Source organism: Trachypithecus francoisi, unplaced genomic scaffold, assembly GCF_009764315.1.
Source record: "Trachypithecus francoisi isolate TF-2019V2 unplaced genomic scaffold, Tfra_2.0 Lachesis_group7, whole genome shotgun sequence".
NCBI classification, from domain to species: domain Eukaryota; kingdom Metazoa; phylum Chordata; class Mammalia; order Primates; family Cercopithecidae; genus Trachypithecus; species Trachypithecus francoisi.
Window position 1 is genome coordinate 53,522,145 of NW_022681472.1, and position 23,635 is coordinate 53,545,779.

General features: G+C 42.5%; 1 protein-coding gene across 8 annotated transcripts in view; it reads left to right on the plus strand.

The window, feature by feature from the left end:
* The first annotated feature begins 1,110 nt into the window (after positions 1-1,110).
* Positions 1,111-23,635, plus strand: part of MTDH (metadherin) — an 80,574-nt gene continuing 58,049 nt past the window's right edge. For 2 of the 8 annotated variants that reach the window (XM_033203402.1, XM_033203396.1), the window contains exons 1-2: positions 1,114-1,870; positions 18,369-18,470. In XM_033203402.1, coding sequence (XP_033059293.1) covers positions 1,490-1,870; positions 18,369-18,470 — 483 coding nt within the window. In that variant the 5' untranslated portion in view covers positions 1,114-1,489. Of the gene's footprint in view, positions 1,871-18,368; positions 18,471-23,635 lie in introns of all 8 variants that reach the window. The other 6 variants (XM_033203395.1, XM_033203403.1, XM_033203401.1 and 3 more) reach the window with 4 other exon arrangements.

A 23,635-nucleotide genomic window follows, 5' to 3' on the forward strand; every position in this document is an offset into this window, starting at 1 on the left:
TCTGAAAGCCGGGCATGTTGGCTCACGCCTGTAATCCCAGCATTTTGGGAGGCCGAGGAGGGCAGATCACCAGTCAGGAGATCGACACCATCCTGGCTAACACGGTGGAACCCCGTCGCTACTAAAAATACAAAAAATTAGCCTGGCGTGGTGGTGGGCGCCTGTAGTCCCAGCTACTCGGGAGGCTGAGGCAGGAGGATGGCGTGAACCCGGGAGGCGGAGCTTGCAGTAAGCGAACTTAGTGCCATTGCACTCCAGCCTGGGCGACAACGCAAGACTCCGTCTCAAAACAAAAAAAGGCAGTTCGTTTCCTTCCATAGCTGCATCCCAGAGATGGTCAACATAGCATATAAAAATGGAATTTTTGGAAATTCCTTTTGCAGTCTTGTAGAAAAGCTTAAAACGTAACGCGAAAGCTCCCTCCATAAGTAAATACAATCTAATGTGCTTCCTCTTATGTGTTATTAAAACTCCAAATTAGTAGGAAAAGAATAGTGCCGCCCACGGGCGTTCCAACTTTTGAATTCTGGGGACTGACAACACTGAGAGCAAGCGTGAATGAGCCAAACGACGCAAACGTGCCCCCGCCAGGCTGGCAGGCACGCAGTGTATTAGTTGCCCTGGGGAGAAACACTCTAGAGAGAAATACCCAATTTGTGAATTAAACCTAGGTCCCGGAAGAAGAGTGTTCGGCGTCAGACTCCGCTGAGCTCATTCTGGAAGGATCTAGCTGACTGGCGCCCCCAGGGAGAAAAAGCGATTCCACCTCAACAACACTCCAGAAAAAGGCATGAAGAGCCCTACACCTGCCAGGGCGACGTTGACCTAGACCCGGTGACCCGGTTCCTAGCGCTGCAGCCCTCCCCCCCGCCCCCTTCTTGCACGAAGCCCCTCCCCTGTACTCATTCTTTGCGCCACGTCTCCTAACTCAGCGCCACCAGCCACCCCGCGGAGGCGTCGGCCAATTAACCCCTCCCAGCCTCTGGTCGACAGTCACGGGTCCTCAACGCCGCGTCTTAACCAGGCCCGAACCCACCACCGCCAACCTTCCCAGCCGCGCCTTTGCCCCACCCGACCCCGCCCGCCCCCACGTGACGCCCACGCCCCGCCCACTGGCGCCACGTGACCCACGGTAGGCCCCGCGCGCGCGGCGTGGATCGCGGCCCAAGCCGCCATTGTTCCGCCGAGGGAGGACAGCGGGGCCTGGCGCTGGCGCCTAGACGCCGCTTAGCGGCAGCCACTGGAGACACTCCCTCCCGCCTCCCGGGTCTCCTGGCGGCGGCGGAGTGAGGCTGACAGCGGGGAACCTGGGAGACCCCTCCGCCCTCCCCGCGGTGGCAGCGGCCGATCCCCGGCTCCGGCGCGAGGGACGGCCGCGATGCGCTCGGCCTGAGGCTACCCAGCCTGGCCCTTCCTCGCTTCCCTTGACTATTCCACGGCGTCTCCGCGCCCCGGCGTCATCCTGCGAGTCCCTCTGACTGGAGGGAAGATGGCTGCACGGAGCTGGCAGGACGAGCTGGCCCAGCAGGCCGAGGAGGGCTCGGCCCGGCTGCGGGAAATGCTCTCGGTCGGCCTAGGCTTTCTGCGCACCGAGCTGGGCCTCGACCTGGGGCTGGAGCCGAAACGGTACCCTGGCTGGGTGATCCTGGTGGGCACGGGCGCGCTCGGGCTGCTGCTGCTGTTTCTGCTGGGCTACGGCTGGGCCGCGGCTTGCGCCGGCGCCCGCAAAAAGCGGAGGAGCCCTCCCCGCAAGCGGGAGGAGGCGGCGGCCGCGCCGGCTGCGGCCCCCGACGACCTGGCCTTGCTTAAGAATCTCCGGAGCGAGGAACAGAAGAAGAAGAACCGGAAGAAACTGTCCGAGAAGCCCAAAGTGAGTATGGGATGAGCGGCGGTAGAGAACGGGCGAAGGGCGGGCGTGGAGACCCTCGAGCTGGGGGGAGGCCGCGCCCCAGCCGGGAAGGGAAAAGAGTGCTTGTCCAAAGCCGAGAGGCAGCTCTCCCAAGTGGAGCAGGCGGTGATAGGTGGTCATGTTATTTGGGGAATGGGGGAAACTCAGGAAGTATAGGATGGGTGGGGAAGCCCAGTTTCGAGGAAAGAAGTTAGGAGGTCTGAGGGGTCCGTTCAGATAGGCGCCCAGAGGTCAAGCCATCTTTGGGAACCTTGACTGCTAGAATAGCACAGCATCCTTCCTTGAGGCCTGCAGAGTAGGCTGCATGTGGAGCGTCATGGGACCTTAAGGTGGTGTTGGGAAGTTGTGGAAAGCCTGCGCTCGGAAGACAGATGTCTGTCTCAAGTCACATTGAGACAGTAGCCAGTGGAGGAAGTACGGTGACCTAGAAATTCTGGGGCTTACACAGGATTAAAGGTGTCCAGGTCTAGACGCGCTTCCATTTTAGTTGGGACTGTTAAAGGGAAATGGTTGCCCACTCTTGTTCTGGCACATGTGGCCAACAGAGCCCGGAACGGGAGCAAGGCAAGAAGGGGTCGGTTACCTAATACGCTTTGAGGTGTATGGTCCTATGAGAAAGAGCTAAGGAGAGTTCAACTAACGAGTCTGTTGCACACTCTGTGGTTTGGTAGATTTGTGAAACAGCATAAAGGGAGATGACAGGGCAGAATGGTGAAAGCCGAGAGAGGAATTCAGGCACCGATTTGCTGGGCCACGTGTGGAAGTCACAGAGGGCATCACATCTGTCTTAGGCCTTCGTGTTTTACGTTTACATTCTTTATTGCCATTCCCATGGTTCTCCCATTATATCTTTAATAGTTTTATGTATTTTTAAAAATATTTTACATTTGAGCAAATTGAAACTATGGAAGGTATGCAGTTAGAAACAGCACCTAACCTATTTTTAATCCACCGAATTAAGCTCTTCGCCTTTTCACTACAATTCAGTAAGCCAGTACGAAGGCCCTACTATGTGAAATTTGCACTCTAGTGTTTGGAGGGCAGTGCAGGGTATACACAGAGTCAATCTGGGAGACATATTCATAGCTAATTAGAATTTTGCATAGACTGATAGGTGTTAAAGAGGTTTGAACTGAGTGTTAATGAGGTTTGGAGGGTAGGAGACATTTCACTGGAGGGCTTTAGGAAAGTTGTTGGAGGAAATGGGGTTTGAGTTCAAACTAACAAGAGTTTGGTTGGTAACAAACTCTAATCTCTAGGTTACAGATGTGACAGGTCACAGTTAGTGCATTATGAGGCCTGGATAGGCCTTCACATTTTGCCTGCTGATTAAGAAGATGCAAGATACGTATGAAACCTGGAAAAGGCACAACTTTGTCATTGTAAATACTACCATACGTTAGGAGAGGAGAAAATAGAACTGGTTTGGAACATAAATAATTTAAACATTTGTGGAGACTATCAAGAATTACCAATTATCAAAGTAATGTTACGGTGAAAATAGAGAACCTTGCTCCAAGGTAAGGAAAGAAGGTGATCTTGAAAGAAACACATTCAGCACAAACCCATGTGGATGAAGCGTATTGTGAAAATTTCAAAACCCTATTTGGGACATCTAGAATTTCAGATAAACTTGAGTTGAGAGAGACGGGTGCTCCAAGAACCCATCCGAAGTGCATTATAACACTCAAATGACTCATCTGAAGGAATACAGACTCCAGTGAATGCTTATACAGTACTGTGAAGAATGCTCGGTAGACTTAGGACTTACCCCTTCCTTTTCATTCGAGTTAAGGAAGTGGGGAGTAAATAAGTAAACCTAGCGTTAGCTTTGAGGAGTGGAGAATGGGAAGACTGTATGGCTGAATGTTAATTGGGTGAGAAAATATCCTTATCTACCAAATACTGAAGATGTATTCAAGAAGTTTAACCAACATTTACAAAATTGGGACTTCCAGCTTTTGTGACTGAAACCTACAGTAAGAAATACGTTTTACATTACATAACACACATAAAACTGTTCTGTTTTTCTTTAATATTCATGACCCACTGAATTCATTTCACATTTGACTGTGAGGCATGACCCACAGTTAGAAAAACGGCAGGTTTACAGGGCAAAGAAGTACAAGCTGCCATTTATTTAGGACTCATTAGATACCTTTAACTGAGCTAAGTATTGAAGAAAAGCAAGATACTGCTTACAAATTGAAGGCGGTAAAAAGGAATACAATATTGGCATATCTCTCTGTGACGGGGATACAAATGTAAAAGCTCGATTTCTCCCCAGGGAGCTTTTTGTTTCAGTTGTGGAAAAATATATACTTAAAAAATTAGTGATACAACTGGATGTGAACCCAGGTGGGCGTGAAAGGCCTCATCACAGAAGCTGACTTTGAAAGTGGGTAGGAGTGCCCAGGAATTCAAGAACGACCTGGGCAATATAGTGAGACCTCATCTCTACAAAAAATTTAAAAAATTATCCCAGTGCGGTGGTGCGCACATGTAGTCCCTGCTATTCTGGAGGCTGAGGTTGGAGGATTGCTTGAGCCAGGAGGTGGAGGCTGCAGTGAGCCAATTCGAGGCCCTGTCTAAAAAGGAGGGGAAGGGAGCTGTAAGAGCAAGATAATGTGAGAGGCCTGAGAAACAACAAAAGCTCAGGATTGAAAGAAGACAACTCTGTCAGCCTGACAGGAATGGGAAACTCTAAAATTGAGTAAGGCATTTTACCTTGCTCTGTTCAGTGTATCTTGTTTACAAATTGAAAATCTTAGTTGAGTTAAAACACTGCAGGATTCTTCAAAGTGTTATCCTTGGCTACTTGCATTGAGAGTCACCTTGAATGCTTGTGGAAATGCTTGGGCCAGGCGCAGTGGCTTATGCTTGTAATCCCAGCACTTTGGGAGGCACTGGTGGGAGGATCGCTTGAGCCCAGGAGTTTGATGCTGTAGTGAGCTATGATCAGGTGACTGCACTCCATCCTGGGGAACACAGCAAGACTCTGTCTTTTAAAAGAAAAAAAAAAAGCTTGTAGATTCCTGATCTCTGATCTTTTCATTCCATTATTTTTAGCTTTTTCTTAAATCATTCCAAATTTTGCGGCTCTTGTTTTCAGATTTTTCATTTGTAGAGTAAATAGTGGCTAAATCTGTATTTACCTCAACTTGTTTATAAGCAGTTTCTGAAATTATTTTATCAATTTGTTTTTTATCCCCTAATAAAATCATGCCATAGATCTTTTAGGGTATGAATTACAGTTTGTTTCCTAATTGACAGTGGGGGAGGGGGGCACTTTTTACTGGGCTCAGTTCTTGGCATTTTTTCTTTTCCCCCCTACCCCATTCTTGGCATTTTTGGAAATAATTATATGTATTTTTCATGACATCTACCTCAAAGTCTGTATTGGGCACTCAATAAGTACTTTTTCACTTGATTTTTAATCTGAGTAATGACTTAGATTGAAGTGAAGTCTGTGAAAACTGGTCTGTAACAATTGGCTTTGAATTCCGGAAGCACATAATTAGGATTAATATCAAAGAAAATTGTCTCTTTTTTTTTTTTTTGAGACGGTCTTGCTCTATTGCCCATGCTGGAGTGCAGTGGTGGTTATAGCTCTCATAGCTCACTGCAGCCTCAAACTCCTGGCCTCAAGCCATCCTCCTGCCTTGGCCTCCCAAAATGTTGGGATTACAGGCGTGAACGACCAGCTCAAAAATTTATTTTAGATAACAAGTTATTTGCATATTAGTGTAGGAATGTTCATAAAGATTTGCTATAGTGTAATTTCCATATCTCTAAGCTCAATGAATAAAATAATAATTCCTTTTGTTTGCTACCAGATAGCCTTGCACAATGCTTGGGACTCAAAAAAAAATAATTGTTGAATGCATAATACAGTAAGATGTCCAACAAAAGTATTTATACATCGTACTCCTATTTTTCATGACTGGTAAATCCTATGTGAGCCCCTTTTTCTCTTTATAGTGGAAAATGGCTGTTTGCCTCATCTGGCTACAATTTTGTGAGGTGAAGGACTGCCTATATGATGACCCCATAAGATTATAATATTGTATTTTTACTATACCTTTTCTGTGTTTAGATACACAAACACCATTGTGTTACAGTTGCAACAGTATTCAGTACAGCAACATGCTGTACAGGTTTATAGCCTAGGTTTGTGTCAGTTTACTGTGTGATGTTTGCACAAAGATGCATTTATCAGAATGTATTCTCCTCATTAAGCAATGTATGACTGTTCTAATAGTATGCAGTGGTTTTTGTAGTCAGTACTTCTGTTCCAGTTTCACTGCCACTGCCCTACTTTAGGACTTTATTACCTTTTGCTTGGACTATTCTAACATCTGGTTTTCCTGCTTCCAGTTTCTTTTTTGCCGATCTTTTCTACCCACTCATGCGAGTTGAGTCTTTTGAAGCCTAACCCTGATATGACTTTGATGTTCACATTGTTTCAGTAGTTTCCCCATCACCTGTTGAACAAAATCCAAAATTCATGACATGGCACTCAAGTCTCTTCATGATCTAACCCTACCTTAGGCTTGTCTCTCACCGTTACTCCTAAGACAAGAAATCTCTTTGGCTGGATTTCTGTGTCTCTTTATTATTATTTTCATTTTTATTGTTGTTGTTGTTGTTTTTTGAGACGGAGTCTCGCTCTGTCGCCCAGGCTGGAGTGCAGTGGCCGGATCTCAGTTCACTGCAAGCTCCGCCTCCCGGGTTTACGCGGTTCTCCTGGCTCAGCCTCCCAAGTACCTGGGACTGCAGGCGCCCGCCAGCTCGCCCGGCTAGTTTTTTTGTATTTTTTAGTAGAAATAGGGTTTCACCGTGTTAGCCAGGATGGTCTCGATCTCCTGACCTTGTGATCCACCCGTCTCGGCCTCCCAAAGTGCTGGGATTACAGGCTTGAGCCACCGCGCCTGGCTGTTGATGTTTTTATTGTTGTTGTTTTTGGGGACAAGAGTCTTCACTTTGTCCCAGGCTGGAGTGCAGTGGTGTGAACACAGCTCACTGCAGCCTCCACTTCCCGGGTTCCAGCAATCCTCCCGCCTCACCCCCTCAAGTAGTTGGGATTACAGATGCACGATACCATACCTGGTTATTTTTTTATTTTTTGTAGAGATGAAGTTTCACCATGTTGCCCAGGCATGGTCTCAAACTCCTGAGCTCAGGCAGTCCACCTGCCTTAGCCTCCCAAAGTACTGGGATTACAGGCGTGAGCCACTGCCCCTGGACATTGTTTTTATCTATTAAAAGGCCCTTCTTTCTATCTGTCTACCAATTTCTTTTTTTTTTTTTTTTTCTTTTTTTTGAGATGCAGTCTCACTGTGTCGCCCAGGCTGGAATGCAGTGATGCGATCTCAGCTCACTGCACATTCCGCCTCCCAGGTTCACACCATTCTCCTGCCTCAGCCTCCCGAGTAGCTGGGACTACAGGTGCCCGCCACCACACACCCGGCTAATTTTTTGTATTTTTAGTGTAGATGGGGTTTCACCATGTTAGCCAGAATGGTCTCGATTTCCTGACCTCGTGATCTACCCAGCTCGGCCTCCCAAAGTCTTGGGATATCAGGCGTGAGCCACTGCGCCCGGCCAATTTCTTTTCTTATTTTTGTTTTTAAATTTCTTTTCAAGACAGGGTCTGGCTGTGTCAACCAGGCTGGAGTACAGTGGCGTAATCTTGGCTCACTGCAGCCTCAACCTCCCAGGCTCAAGTGATTCTCCCACTTCAGCCTCCTGAGTAGCTGGGACTAGACGCACACTACCGTGCCCAGCTAATTTTTGTATTTTTTGTAGAGATGGGGTTTTGCCATGTTGCCTAGACTGGTCTTGAACTGCTGAGCTCAAGTACTCCGCCCCGCCTGCCTAGGCCTCCCAAAGTGCTGGGATTGCAAGCGTTAGCCACTGTGCCCAGCCTCTCTCTACCAATTTCCACCTGTTCTTCAAGGCCCAGCTGTAGTGCTGGTTCAACTGTAAAGCCTTCCCTAGCTCCTCAGCTAGAGTTATATATTGTAACACCTAGCATAATGTTTCGTGTTTAGTGGAAACTATGGAATTGCCTTTTTAAAATTTATTTATTTATTTATTTTTTGAGCTGGGATCTCACTCTGTCACCCAGGCTGGAGTGCAGTGGTGTGATCTTGGCTCACTGCAACCTCTGCCTTGCAGGCTCAAGTGATCCTTCCACCTCAGCCTCCCAAGTAGCTGGGACCACAGGCACGCACCACCACACCTGGCTATGCCATATTTTTTGGATTAGTATGGTCTAATATCACCATTTCATGTGGTTCTGTCTAATAATCATTCTGCAAGTATCTGAGTGTCTGCCCATTACCCATATTAGGAGCACAAAACGCATTACTAGTGGTCACACACGTAAAAGGTATGTTGTAAATAGTACTGGAACAGATCAGCGTAGTTGATTTTCTTTATCTGCAGAAATTCTATAAAGTTCCCACTGAATTAGCAAGTACTAAACTAGTGCTTCTAGGGAAAATGCAAAGTTAGGTCCAAGCCTCTGGTCACAATATTTTCACCAATACCATATATGATACATAGTCTTGTTTTATATGTGTTTCTGTTTAAAGACATTTAATTTAGCTGATTCACATAATTGAACTCACAGCCAACAGCACTAGAACTCATGCCTGAACAAAGCTTATCTAATGCATTATTTTCTTTGTAAGGTATATCACAGCCTTCTTATGCTTAAGAATGCTAGGCAGCACTTCAGCACTATAGTTGCAGACCATTTTAAACAGCAGACTCGCTAACAAAAAGCACCAAAAAAATGCAAAATATGTGGCACTAAATAATCCTCAGAAAGGATCCTTATTTACAGTGATGAGAGCTGAAATAAGAAGGTGGAATCTTGACCTCAGCTGGGAATGTGCCTGCAGAGTGACTTTGCAGCTCTGTGCATGTGCATGTCCACAGATGACCGTGAAAGTACCTCAAGTATTGATTTTGGAGTTACAAATAAATTTTAGTGAAAAGGTAAATTCACTAATACAGAATCCATTAATAATAGAGAGCAACTGTATATTAGTCTCTATCTATATCTACACTGTTCTGTCATCTCCAGAACCTCATGTCTACATGTATGCTTGATTTCTCTGATTGGGAGTCTGATATGTATCTCAAACTTTTTAAAAATTGTCTCAAACTTCTAACATCTCCAAAACAGAACCTGTTATTTCTTGCCTTCTTCCAGTCTTCCCCATTTCTGTAAGTGGTAAATTACTCTACCATCCATTCAGTTATTCACGCCAAAAATAGAAGAATCATCCTTGATTCTAATCTTTTTCTCACCTCCTCATATCTTCCTCACCTTATATCTAACCCATCAGCAAAGTACCATCAATTTTATCTCCAAAATATATATTCAATCTGACTACTTTTTCTAGTGTCACCTTAGCTCCCCTAACCTGCAGCAGTAGCCTTCCTTTTACTGCATCCAGTCCTTTCTCAGTGCACTAGTAATGAGTTTTTTCAAAGCAAATCACCATGCTGCTTAAAACCAGCACTTAGTAGCTTTTGCGTTTAAAATCCAAACTTCTTTCCATGGCCTGTATGGCCCAGCACCTGCTTTTCTTTTTAAGCTGAATTTGAGTGAGTTTCCTGTCATTTGCTATTCGGTTCTTCAAACTCTTTCACAACCCAGCGTCTTTACATGAGCTATTATTAACACTTTTGGAACAATCTTTCCCTCAGCCTTTAGTTTTCACCTTAAAAGTCACCTTCCACGAAAATCTTTTCCTGATCACCCTATTTGAAATTTAGACATCCCTTTCTATTTTCTGTCTCAGCCCCTTAGATGTTTCCTTCATAGTGGTTATCACAGTTTCTACATTATTTGTTTACTTACCCATTTACTTTTTTGGGTTCTCTCCCTCCCCAGATTGTAAACCAGTGGCAAACTGCTTGGCATATAAGTGCCTTTGGGAATTATCTGTTGAACTGAAAGCTGAATGAAGTGGCTAAAATAACGTCTCACAGTTAATTGGATAATCTGTCATTGAATTAAATAAATTTGTCTCAATATATTCCCAATAGAATTGTGTTTTTTTATTCTTAGGTAATGGTTTTGCTGGTAATATTAAAAACAAATCATATCACTTACCACCTATAGAGTTTTCTTTTTTCCTTAAAGTCACTCTTTGTCAGTTTTAATGCTTAATAGAATAATCAACCAGATACGGTGGCTTACACCTGTAATCCCGGCACTTTGGGAGGCCGAGGTGGACGGATCACCAGGTCAGGAGATTGAGACCATCCTGGCCAACATGGTGAAACCCCATCTCTACTAAAATCTACTAAAAGTACAAAACTTAGCCAGGCGTGGTGGTGTGCACCTATAGTCCCAGCTACTCAGGAGGCTGAGGCAGGGGAATCACTTGGACCCGGGAGGCGGAGGTTGCAGTGAGCCGAGATCGCACCACTGTACTCTAGCCTGGCGACAGAGTGAGACTCCATCTCAAAAAAGAAAAAAAGAATAATCATTTGCTCAAAAAATTCCAAATGATAGGTAAAACAAATATTCATGATTTTACAGAAGAGAAATCTTGAGATTCAGAAAAATTAACTGACTTATTCAAGGTCATAGAGCAAAGGAGTTTCAAAGGCAAAACAGTATCCTAATTTCTAGTCTAAGAACTTTGTTATTTCCACTATACCTCTCTGGTTTCGATGGCATGTTCCAGGATATTAAATTGCGTTCAGAGAACAAATTCAATTTTCCCAGTGAGTTATAGCTTTATTGCTTTTAAAGTTTCGAGTCAGAAGTTTCTGCTGAAAATTATTGTGACCTTACAAAAGCTCCAGAATTTTGGCTCCATTTGTTTGGTTATGTGACAGGATTTTTTCATCTTTTCTTTTCATTCTGCCAGAGACCTAACGGAAAAGACCTTTATACAGTTCTGACAGAAAAGACCTTTAGTAGTTGTGCCCATCTTAGATACCAAGAACAACAATAAACCCTATGAACATTAATTTTAGTTGTGCTTTGGCATTATTGGTTAGTGTACTATTTCGCAAGGCTGTAAAAGCCTTGAGAGTATTTTTAAATCATTATTCAAGCAAAATTCAGAGACGTAAGTGAGGAATTGGTGTTATTTCATCAGTTTTAAAATGCACTTTTTTTTCTCTCCAGCTATGCTAGTAGTTTTCAGACCTTTCCATGGAATGACAGGCTTCCCAGAAGGCATCCATCAGAATCTCTTAGACGTCTTTCTTCTGTCTAAGAAAGAATTATACAGATGTGTATTTGCTGTTTCACTTGTAGTCCTTATCATACCCATCAGATGTAAAATATTGAAAACCAATGCTTGTATTTAGTTTTTCAGAAATCATCTTTGGCATGTCTTGGCAATGTGACAGTTATTATCATCTCCCCATCATCTCATAAAGGTAACCCTGAGCATACCTGCTTCAGTCAACAAGGAGACAGTTTAGAATCCTGAGTTGAAATTTTGGCTGTTTAGAAAGCACAAGGATCTTTACCACTAAAGGAAATATCTCAGTGTATAGTGAGATTTTGCAAATTTGAACCATAGGTTATATTTGTAAGATTGTTCTCTCAGTTATTAAGAGTTTGAAATTGGGACTTAACTGTGTCTAAAGCTATGGTTTATGTGTATGTTTAGTTTATGTAGTTGATATGTGCATAACATTTGGCAGGGGAAAAAGTTTTTACTTTCAAACAAACTGACAAGAAATTGTTCCATCTTGAATTGTGTAAGAACGTTTCACAACTAAAACAAACTTACCAAAACTAGGTCTTGTCCATTAAATGAGATAATGCATGTAATGTGTCTGGGAAGTACTTGGAAATTATTATTGTTAGACTGTCTTATAGTCTAACCTATCAGCTACAATGATGCCTCTTCTGAATTTCCTAATTTCTTGCCTTTTATCTTTTTTTTTTTTAATTATACTTTAAGTTCTGGGATACATGTGCGGAATGTGCAGGTTTGTTACATAGGTATACATGTGCCATGGTGATTTGCTGCACCCATCAACCTGTCATCTAGGTTTTAAGCCCCACATGCATTAGGTATTTGTCTTAATGGTCTCTTGCCTCTTATTGTTTTTATGATGAGAATAATATATATATACTATGCCTCCTGTATGCTCAGTATCACTTTTAGCCAGTAAAATTGAGATTCTGGCTACGCACAGTTGCTCACACCTGTTATCTCAGCATTTTTGGAGGCCAAGGCAGGCGGATTGCTTGAGCTCAGGAGTTTGACACTAGCCTGGGCAACATGGCAAAACCCTGTCTCTACAAAAAGTTAACTGGGCATGGTAGTGTGCTCCTATAGTCCCAGCTACTTGGGAGGCTGAGGTGGGAAGATGGCTTGAGCATGGGAGGCAGAGGTCGCAGTGAGCGCAGCCGAGATCACATACTACTGCACTCCAGCCTGGGTAACAGAGCCAGACGCTGTCTCCAAAAAAAAAAAAAAAAAATGACTTTCCAGTGTTTGTCCACGGTGAAACACATTTGGGATCTCTATCCTGGTCTCTCAGCTTGCTTTCAAAACCTATACTCTTGAGAGTGTGAGGGAGAGTATACCTTTTGTTTTGTACTTTACTATGTGTTATTGTATACCTGTCTTCCTTTACTAGGTTCTAAGCTTGAGTGCAGGCATTGAGCCTTACTTGTCTTTGTTTCAAAGTGTTAGGGTTCTACATATCACTCTACTGAGTGAATATTATGTAATTTTCTTAGAAAACAGCAGCTTTTTAAAAAGAAAGATAGCATTACAATGCTGCTTCTAGAGCAAGCCTGGACTATTTTAAGCCTCTGAGATGATATATTTGCTTATTATTTTAATCCATTAACTTCCCAAAAGAATTTGTATCTGGAGCGTTGGACCTGATGGATGCTTGTCCAGGCCCTTTTGACCACCAGGACTTAACATTTATCTGAGCTTGTTAATATAAAAAAATGGCCCAAATGCTTGAACGTGGGAATAAAGGACATAGCCCATCATAGTTTTGGAGAGAAAAGGATATTAGAACAGAAGATGAGCCAGGTGCAGTGGCTTATATCTGTAATCCTAGCACTTGGGGAGGCCAAAGTGGGAGGATTGCTTGAGCCCAGGAGTTCAAGACCAGCCTGGGCAATATAGCAAGACCTCATCTCTACCAAAAATTTAAGAAAAATTTTAAAAAGAAGGGAAAAGCTGTTACTGGAGAAGTATGCTTTCCCATGCTCTGTCAGTTGGTGTAATTCTAACAAGAAATTTGTAAGACAAAATACATATTTTTCTCATATTTACAAATGATGAAATCAAGGGTTAAGTCAAGGAAAATGCTTAAAATCAGTGATTAAATATGGAAGCCTTAATCCCAGGTTTGTCAAACTCCAAAGCCCGTGGTCTTCTCATATTCCATTTTTTGGGGGAAATTGGTAGACTGCCCTTCTAGTTTCTAAACCTAAGAAGTGTCTAGGTCATTTGAATAATGATCTTTACATGTTGTGGCTAGAAATATAGTTTATATAACTAAGGGTTCTATGTGATTTCATTTTAGAAGTCAGTGTTAAACCTTATATATGTTTACCTCAGATACAAGTTCTTTTGCAAGTTGGAATCAGTTTTAACAAGTGAAGAGTGCTGAAATGAAATCTATTATTAAGCATACTTTTTTTTTTTTTTTTGAGACGGAGACTTGTTCTGTCGCCAGGCTGGAGTATAGTGCACGATCTCGGCTCACTGCAACCTCAGCATCCCAGGTTCAAGTGATTCTCCTGCCTCAGCCTCCCGAGTCTGGGACTACAGGCGCGCACCACCACACCCAGCTAATTTTTGTATTTTTAGTAGAGACGGGGTTTCACCATGTTGGCCAGGATGGTCTCGATCTCTTGACCTTGTGATCCGCCCGCCTTGACCTCCCAAAGTGCTGGGATTACAGGCGTGAGCCACCGCACCCGGCCTGTTAAGCATACTTCTTATTCAGAACTTTAAAACTCCTTGAGGCAGAAACTCTTTTCATACGTCCTTGTTCCTACAGTCCTTAGCCTAATGCCTGGTACTTGAGTACCCGGAATTGAGGCCAGGTGCGGTGGCTCATACCTGTAATCCCAGCACTTTGGGAGGCTGGGACAGGCGGGTCACTTGAGGCCAGGAGTTCTAGACCAACCTGGGCATCATGGCGGAATCTGCTCTCTACTAGAAATACAAAAATTAGCCAAGCATGATGGCATGCGCCTAATGCTGAGACCTGGGAATCACTTGAACCCAGAAGGTAGAGGCTGCAGTGAGCCAAGGTCATGCCACTACACTCCAGCCTGGGCGACAGAGCAAGACTCTGTCTCAAAAAAAAAAAAAAAAAATTTATGGAATTGTATAAAATTAATAAATTGAGGATTGACTAGCATGAACAATTTTATTTCCTTGAAATCAAGAATCATGAAATAAGTTCCTTCTCTTCTGCTATGTGGCCCCCTCTTCCATTCCATTTTCCTGTTATATATAGATATCCTCATTCTGGTTTACTACCACCCCTGCCAGCACATACTGGCTCTTTCATGTATGAAACTGTTCTTTCATGCATGCATTTTGAAAAAAGAAAGATCCAGGTGTGGGGGGTTGAAGAAAATTATAACAATAAGATAAACATGATGATGTCTACAAGGAGTTTATCCATCTAAAAAAATGATTCTATCATTTTCCTGTTACTGGTTGATTTTCAACAAGTTTGAAAGACATCTTTAGTCTAACTTAAAACAAGATTGTAAGCTATATATGAAATTAACTTTGATTGGCTCTGGTGGGGAAGACCTTAAAGTTCTTGAGAGAATTTTAAACTGGGGTACAATGAGAGGCCCATATAATTGCTAATCTATAGAAAGTCACCATATAAAAGTTCCATGATCAGAGAAAACTACTTTTTTTTTCTTTTTTATTTTTTTTCTTTTGTTGAGACAGGGTCTCACTTTGTTGCCCAGGCTAGAGTGCCATGGTTCAGTCACAGCTTACTGCAGCCTTGACCTGCCAGGCTGAAGTGATCCTCCCATCTCAGTCCCCCGAGTAGCTGGGACTACGGGGGCATGCCACCACACCCGGCTAATTTTTTAAATTATTTTTTGTAGAGAAAGAGTCTCTGTTACCCAGGCTGGTCTCAAACTTCTGAGCTCTTGCTGATCCTCTTGCCTTGGCCTCCAGAAGTGCCAGAATTATAGCCATGAGCCACTGCACCTGACCAACAGTACTTTTATATAAAACCCATATTGACAATCACAAGGGTAAACACATTGGATTTGATGTTTAGGTTTGTAATTAGTTCACTATTCATGTAAGTAGAGATATATAATATGCTCCCATTTAGGGATTTGATAATTTAAATATGATTAGTGATTTTCCAGGGCAAGGCCTTCTCAACCAGCTGTTGGCAAAATAAAAGGACACATTGGTTCTCCTGTATAAAGGAGAACCACCTTAGTGTATTATTTTTTCCAGCAACCCAAGAATTACATTGACTTTACTTTTGGGATAGGAGGCTTATTGTTTCATGGCATCGGGCATGTGTGGGAAGTTGCTGATGACTTCTGGAATCCCAGTAATGATGAAAGCGATAAAAATTCTAAGAGTTTGGTAGAAAATTGGGAGGGCTACACAGGTCAGAGAGAACCGCTGCGGTTAGAGCTATTATGTGGGTTGATGTTGCAAAGAAGGAACTAAAATTGGCACACATAGGAACGTGTGAGCACCTTTGGCTTGCTGATCATTTCAGAGCCTATGGAAATGGGAACTGAGTGTTCCTGAATCTATGGGAATGCAGTTGGTCACTTTCAGACTTTGTGTTGTTTGAAAGAAAAGAATGTTTCATATTTCATTTGGGAGGCTACATCAATATCGTTTGCAGTTGGTCTCAAATAAATGGCATTGAACTTGTTGGTGAGTTTTTAAGACAGTTTTTGACCGCATAATTTCTGATCTTCCTAGTATTTAGTAAATAAATCCCAATGACTCAGTGTTGTTTAAATGAGTGAAATGGAGGTGGTATATGGCAGTGTGTAAGTGATTATGATGGAGAGTTTCCTGAAGGGATTAGTTAAATGAAGTTTAGCAGATGTAAGTTTTGTGAGTTGCCAGTTGAAGAGATGGGAGACTATGGAATTGAAGCTGCAAGATTGTTCAGTTGGTATAAGTCTTACATGGAAAAGTGTGGCCACAGGAAAGTCAGAAAAGGCAAATTTGGCCAGAGAAGATAGTGTGAACTAAAAGTAGCATATAAGAATAAGAAGATGGCCGGGCGCGGTGGCTCAAGCCTGTAATCCCAGCACTTGGGAGGCCGAGACGGGCGGATCACGAGGTCAGGAGATCGAGACCATCCTGGCTAACACGGTGAAACCCCGTCTCTACTAAAAATACAAAAATTAGCCGGGCGAGATGGCGGGCGCCTGTAGTCCCAGCTACTCGGGAGGCTGAGGCGAGAGAATGGCGTAAACCCGGGAGGCGGAGCTTGCAGTGAGCTGAGATCCGGCCACTGCACTCCAGCCTGGGCGACAGAGCGAGACTCCGTCTCAAAAAAAAAAAAAAAAAAAAAAAAAAAAAGAATAAGAAGATGATATTAGAAAGTAAAATTAAACCAAGTTTTGTATTCCTAATGTAGATACGGCCCTAAGTCCGCATTTCATTCTGAAGTTTCTTACCTTTGCCCACATATACATAAATACACAGAAGAGAGATTAGAAGAGGCAACATTAGAAGTGGCAAGACAGCATAGAAGAAACAAGCCAAATCAAGAGTGAGAAAACCTGGTTTTAGCATTAGCTGTCTGACTTTAACAAGTTGATTCAGACCCAGCAGATTAAATTTGGGTTAATTAGGAATTTAACCGGCTAAAAGACAACTTTTGTTTTGATTTTCTGCCACAGATCTTTGTAAAGCCTACAAATTGGATTTGAGAATATGAATGGTCTCCTTTTTCAACTTTGTAGCCCTGATCATTGTTAACAATTGCATGTTAAGTCATATTATAGAAATTTTGAACACTTTGTATTGTTTTCTTGAGTATAGCTCTGCCATAATGAGTAGGTAGCTGGTAAAAGTGTGTTCTGCAAGAACTGAAAATAAAGCCATTGAAACGAGTATATTGACTGACTTATGTGTTGAATTTGAGGGGCCTGCACAAGTGAAAAGATGTTGTAGGATCCAGAAAGACGGTTAGAGTAGAGATACCTAGGCCCCATTCTCCCAACTTCTCAGTCTGGTGATGGGGCGCAGAAATTATTATTTAAAAAGTAAAAAAAGAGGCTGGGCACGGTGGCTCACGCTTGTAATCCCAGCACTCTGAGAGGCCGAGGCGGGTGGATCATCTGAGGTCAGGAGTTCAAGACCAGCCTGACCAACGTGGTGAAACCCCATCTCTACTAAAAATACAAAAATTAGCCGGACGTGGTGGCTTGCGCCTGTAATCCCAGCTACTTGGGAGGCTGAGGTAGGAGAATCGCTTGACCCTGGGAGGCAGAGGTTGCAGTGAGCCGAGATTGCACCTTTGCACTCCAGCCTGGGCAACAAGAGCGAAACTCTGTCTCAAAAAAAAAAAGTAAAAAAATAATGATTCTGGTTAAAAACCAGATTTGGAAATCACAGACTTGAGTCTACTCATGAGCATCTCTAAGTGCTATCTATCATTTTATTTTAGGAATGTTAGGAAAGCTTCTGTATCCTTTTTTAGGCTGTGGAAATGGGTTGGAAAGCTGCTTACTCCCAGAACAGTAGAGCCATGAAATTACAGAATTAGAGGTTCTGTTAGAGATTGCCTAACGTTCATTTGTTTATGTATCATCTATGGCTGCTTTTATGCTACAGTGGAGGAATTATGTAGTTGCAACAAAGACATATGGGCCAAAAAAATAAAAATAAAGAACAAAGACATATGGTCCTTAAAACCTAAAATAGTTTCTGTTTTGTTTTGTTTTTGCTGAGGACTGTTGATGACAATCAGTAAAATATTTTTTTTTCTGAACTTTATTTTGCCGTACAGCCTGATTATGTTTGTAAATAAAATATTTTCTGTTTGGCTGTTTACAGAACAAGTTTGCTGACTTTCGAGTAGATCATACCTGTCACTTTATAAGCCTCAGAGACGAGTGAAATATTCCGAGATTACACAGTTAATTGGTGGTCAAATTGCAAACAGTTTCATTCTCCTTTTAACTGTCTCCATTCCATTATTTTTGTTACAGGGACTGATACCTTGGTGAGATAAGAAAATTTGTGGTACAGAATTTTGCTTATGAATGTTACATATATATATGTGAAAACATTAGGAACAATAATCTACCAACTCTTAGATAACATTGGTGTACAAAAACTTTTTAAATTTAGGTACAGAGGTAGGATTTGATTGTAGTATATATGGTTTCCTGCGTATAAATCTTTGCATCGATCTGCTAAACAGTTTGATAATATGATACTTTTTGTTGCCTGTGCAGCCAAATGGGCGGACTGTTGAAGTGGCTGAGGGTGAAGCTGTTCGAACACCTCAAAGTGGAACAGCAAAGCAGCCACCAGAGATTGACAAGAAAAATGAAAAGGTAAGTTTGGGAGCATATGAAATTGTATGCAAGGCTCTTAATAGAATGACATAAAAGGATGATGCTTTTCTGTTTCATAAGATTGTATGTGTACCCCTCATTTAAACAAAACTCTGAAAATCTGAATTAACCATAGTGGATGGGTGGTAAAAGTTTAACTGAGTTGTTTTTGTTTTTTTAAAAGAAAGTTGTATCACCAAATATTTTAAACATTGCTGTGGCAATACTAAATATTCATTATGTCAAAAACCATTCACAACTTGAACATTTTGTGTAAGTTTCCAGATACATAACATATGTACCCTTTATTCAAAAACAGAACTGTGGAATTGTGTTACCTTTGTTAATAGGGCATATCTAGCATGAAAACCTTAGCACAATCGTTCAGTGGTGTTTAGTGTTGAAATAGATTTCTGTTGTGTTGGAAACGTAATTGTCTGCTTACTAGACATAGATTAACTTCATTTAACAAAAGAAAATGTGGGCCTGGTGCTATGGCTCATGCCTGTAATCCTAGCACTTTGGTAGGCCGAAACGGGTAGATTGCTTGAGCCCATGAGTTTGAGACCAGCCTGGGCAACATGGCGAAACTTTGTCATGATAGAAAATATGAAAATTAGCCAGGCACGGTGATACGCACCTGTAGTCCTAGCTACTCAGCAGGCTGCGGCGGGAGGATCGGTTTCAGAGAGCCAAGATTGTGCTAATCCACTCCAGCCTGGGCACCCAAGACCCTGTCTCAAAAAGAAAAAAGATATAGATGTGCACTTTCCTTTGGATGTGAAATTTTCCAAGTATCATACCACATAAATGGTACATTCCTGGGATTTTATTAATTTTCCAGTTGCTTGGTGTCAGAACTGACTCATTTTTACTTAATCTAGCTTGGAAGTAGGCAAAATGAATAAGAAGTTCTTAACAGTAGTTCCTTCTACTGTGAAAAAAAGACTTTTCATTCAGTTCCCTTTTGTACATTGAATTACCCTCCTTTTCCTTTTTTTTTTTTTTTTTTTTTTTAATGCAGAGACGGGTCTCACTGTGTTACCCACACAACATAGTCTTGAACTTCTAAGCTCAAGTGATCCTTCTGCCTCAGCCTCCCAAAGTGCTGGGAATATATGCATGAGGCACCACATCCAGCGCCCCTCCCTCCTTTTTAAAAAAGTCCTGTCGGCTGGGCGCGGTGGCTCAAGCCTGTAATCCCAGCACTTTGGGAGGCCGAGACGGGCGGATCACGAGGTCAGGAGATCGAGACCATCCTGGCTAACACGGTGAAACCCCGTCTCTACTAAAAAATACAAAAAACTAGCCGGGCATGGTGACGGGCGCCTGTAGTCCCAGCTACTCGGGAGGCTGAGGCAGGAGAATGGCGTGAACCCGGGAGGCGGAGCTTGCAGTGAGCTGAGATCCGGCCACTGCACTCCAGCCCGGGCGGCAGAGCGAGACTCCGTCTCAAAAAAAAAAAAAAAAAAGTAAGATATACTTACCCTCAGATTACAGTCTAGTTAAGGAAAGGCAAGCAAAGAGAAGATATCTAGTAATATAAGGCATTAAGTGCTGGGTGTTCAGGGGAGGAAGGTTATCCTACTTGGGTAGCCAGAGAAGATTGACTTAATTAATCTCTGTAAGTATAGGAATGGTATTTCAGTAAGTAGGCATGGGGAGACAAGTTTTAGAAAGGAAGAGAAACAAGTGAACACAACCTGACATTATTTAGATTAAACAAATGGTCATATTCAGACACAAGGGGAAGCCTTAGACAAGTTTGACTGGTCAAGATAGGGTAGGCATATGATAAAAACTTAGATATATTCAACTGGCAGCAACACTGATGATCAATGAATCAGTTTTGCGTCTCTGATTGTAAAGGTCTTAATGTAGAAATGTAAAGATTGCTAGTGAGAGAAACAACGGAAACAAAATGTGTGAACTTCCGTCACCACCAAATTGTTAGGATGAAGTCAGTGATATCCACTGAACCTTGATATCATTTATTACAAGTATTAATAAGGTCTTACATTTTTATGATGCTATACAATATACAAAATATTTGTACAAAACGTTTTCACATCTCTTAATCCTGATGAACAACTCTGAGGACATTATCATTTCTTTTACATAGCTCAATAAAGAGTTTTGTGAATTGTCCAGGATCACATAGCTGATAAGTAATGCTCCTTCAATTTCTCTAAGGCAGCAGTTTTTGAAGCATGGTCAATGAACCCCTAAAGGGACCCTAGGGACCCTTTCATTAGGTCTCTGAAGGCAAAACTATTTTCATAATAATTAAGACATTATTTGCCTTTTTAACTATGTTGATGTTTGCACTGATGGTGCAAAAGCGATAATGGGTAAAACTGCTGGCTCCTTATCATGAACCAATATGGTGGCATCAAACTTCCACTTATTGTATTCTTGTTTTGGTTTGTTTTTGAAACAGTCTCTGTCGCCCAGGTTGGAATGCAGTAGCACGATCTCACTCACTGCAGCCTCCGCCTCCCAGGTTTAAGCAATTCTCCTACCACAGTTTCCTGAGTAGCTGTAATTACAGGTGCCCGCCACTACCCCTGGCTAATTCTTATATTTTTAGTAGTGACGGGGTTTCACCATGTTGGTCTTGAACCCCTGACCTCAGGTGATCCATCTGCCCCTGCCTCCCAAAGTGCTGGGATTACAGGTGTGAGCCACCACGCCCTGTCATTTTGTTTTGTTTGAAGAGACTCACTCTGTTACCTAGCCTGGAGTGCAGTGGCACAGTCATGCTCACTGCAGCCTCAACCTCCCAGGCTTAAGCAATCCTTCTGTCTCATCTTCCCAAGTAGCTGGGACTGCAGATGCACACTACCATGTGCCCAGCTAATTTTTTGTAGAGACAGCTTGCCTCCCAGGTTCAAGCAATTCTCCTGACTCAGCCTCCCGAGTAGCTGGAATTACAGGCACCCACCATCACGCCCAGCTAATTTTTGTATTTTTAGTAGAGATGGGATTTCACCATGTTGGCCAGGCTGGTCTCGAACTCCTGACCTCAAATGGTCTGCCCGCTTCAGCCTCCAAAGTGCTAGGATTACAGGCATGAGCCACCGCGCCCGGCCGTAGATCTTCCAAAATGTTAAAACATTCCATTAAACAACGTATTTTTAAAATTACATTTGTTAATATACCAACTAACGTCACCAGAAATTTCTTACGTACTGGTAAGTTGTCAAGCTCATGGTAGCAGACACAAATTTTCCAAATTTCATTTTTTTTTTTCTTTAATATAGAGACAGGGTCTCGCTATGTCGCCCAGGCTGGTCTTGAACTTATGGGCTCAAGCAATCCTTTTGCCTTGGCCTACCAAAGTGATGGAATTACAGGTGTGAGCTACTGCACCAGCAAATTTTCCAAATTTCTTATTTTCACTTGCCAACAAAGTCATGTTATCATTTGCAACAAATACTATCAGCTTCCTTTAAGTGACAAGATAGCCTTGTTCATTTTTGAGAAAATGTCTGCAAATACGCAAGTCTGAATAATCACAGCTTGTCTATCAGTCATTCTTTCAAGCCAAAAAGGAGTAATATGAGTAAGTGGTTAATTTGGCACACAAGCCATTGCATAAGTGTTTTTCCTCAAGACAATCATCAATCTTCATTTTGCAGCATACTTTATGCATATATTCCATTTCATCACACAGAATAATTAAAAAGCCTGTGTTTAAGAATTGAGATTTAATGAAGTTAATAATAATTTTTGCTGCTTCATTAAGGACACTGAAATGAAACTAGCTTTTTTTTTTTTTTTAACTGTTGAGTAGATGGCAGTAAAGAATGCAATGATATGCCTGTGATCCCAGCACTCTGGGAGGCCAAGGCAGGTGGATTGCTTTGAGCTCAGGACTTCAAGAGTAGCCTGGGCAACATAGTGACAGAGTGAGACTCCATCTCAAAAAAATAAAATAAAAATAAAAATAAATGCCTGAAACTGGATAATTTATAAAGAAAAGAGGGTTCAGTTGTCTCGCGGTACCACAGGCTGTACAGGAAGCATAGCAGCATCTGCTTCTCAGGAGGCCTCTAGGAGCAACCCACGGCAGAAGGCAAAGCATGAGCTCTCTCTGTTGCTCAGGCTGGAGTGCAGTGGCACGATCTCAGCTCACTGCAACCTCCACCGCCTGGGTTCAAGCGATTCTCCTGCCTCAGCCTCATGAGTAGCTGGGATTACAGGTGCCCACCACCACGCCTGGCTAATTTTTTTGTATTTCTAGTAGAGACAGGGTTTCACCATGTTGGCCAGGCTAGTCTTGAGCTCCTGACTTCAGGTGATCCTCGTGTCTCGGCCTCCCAAAGTGCTGAGATTACAGGCGTGAGCCATAGCGCCCAGTGGGGGATAACATTTCAATATGAGATTTGGGTGGGGACACAGATCCAAATCATATTGTGCCTCAGTCAAAATAATGTGTCACAGTAAATTGAATACAAACACAGATATGTGAATCCAACTGTCTTAAGGTAGACATTAAAGATATTTGCAAAATGTAAAATCTGCCACACTTCTCGCAAAAATGTTTTGTTTTGAAAAAGATATAGGTATCATTATATAACGTATAATTTATGATTATTTTGTTATAAATTAATGTATCTAAACAATTTATTAAATTTATATGATAAATATAACCCACATAAACAAAGGCTCTTGGCCAGGCACAGTGGCTCAGACCTCTAATCCCAACACTTCAGGAGGCGAAGGTGGGAGTTCAAGACTAGCTTGGCCAACATGGAGAAACCCCGTCTCTACTAAAAATACAAAAATTACCTGGGCCTGGTGGTATGTGCCTGTAGTCCCAACTACTTGGGAGGTTGAGGCACGAGAATCACTTGAACCCAGGAGGCAGAGGTTGCAGTGAGCCGAGATCATGCCGCTGCCCTCCAGCCTGGGTGGTAGAGCAAGACCCCATCTCAAATAATAATAATAATAATAATAATGGCTCTTTGACATTCTTAATACATTTTAAGAATCTGAAAGAGTATCATGTGACCCAGAGGTATGAGAATTGCTCTGGGAGAGATCAGTGTCTAGAAAGTAAAATACAAAATAATTTTGAGGCAACATGCGTTTAAGCTAGAACAGCTCTTAGCAAAACAGAATTATCTACATGCCCAGAGTGTTTATATACATGTGTATTT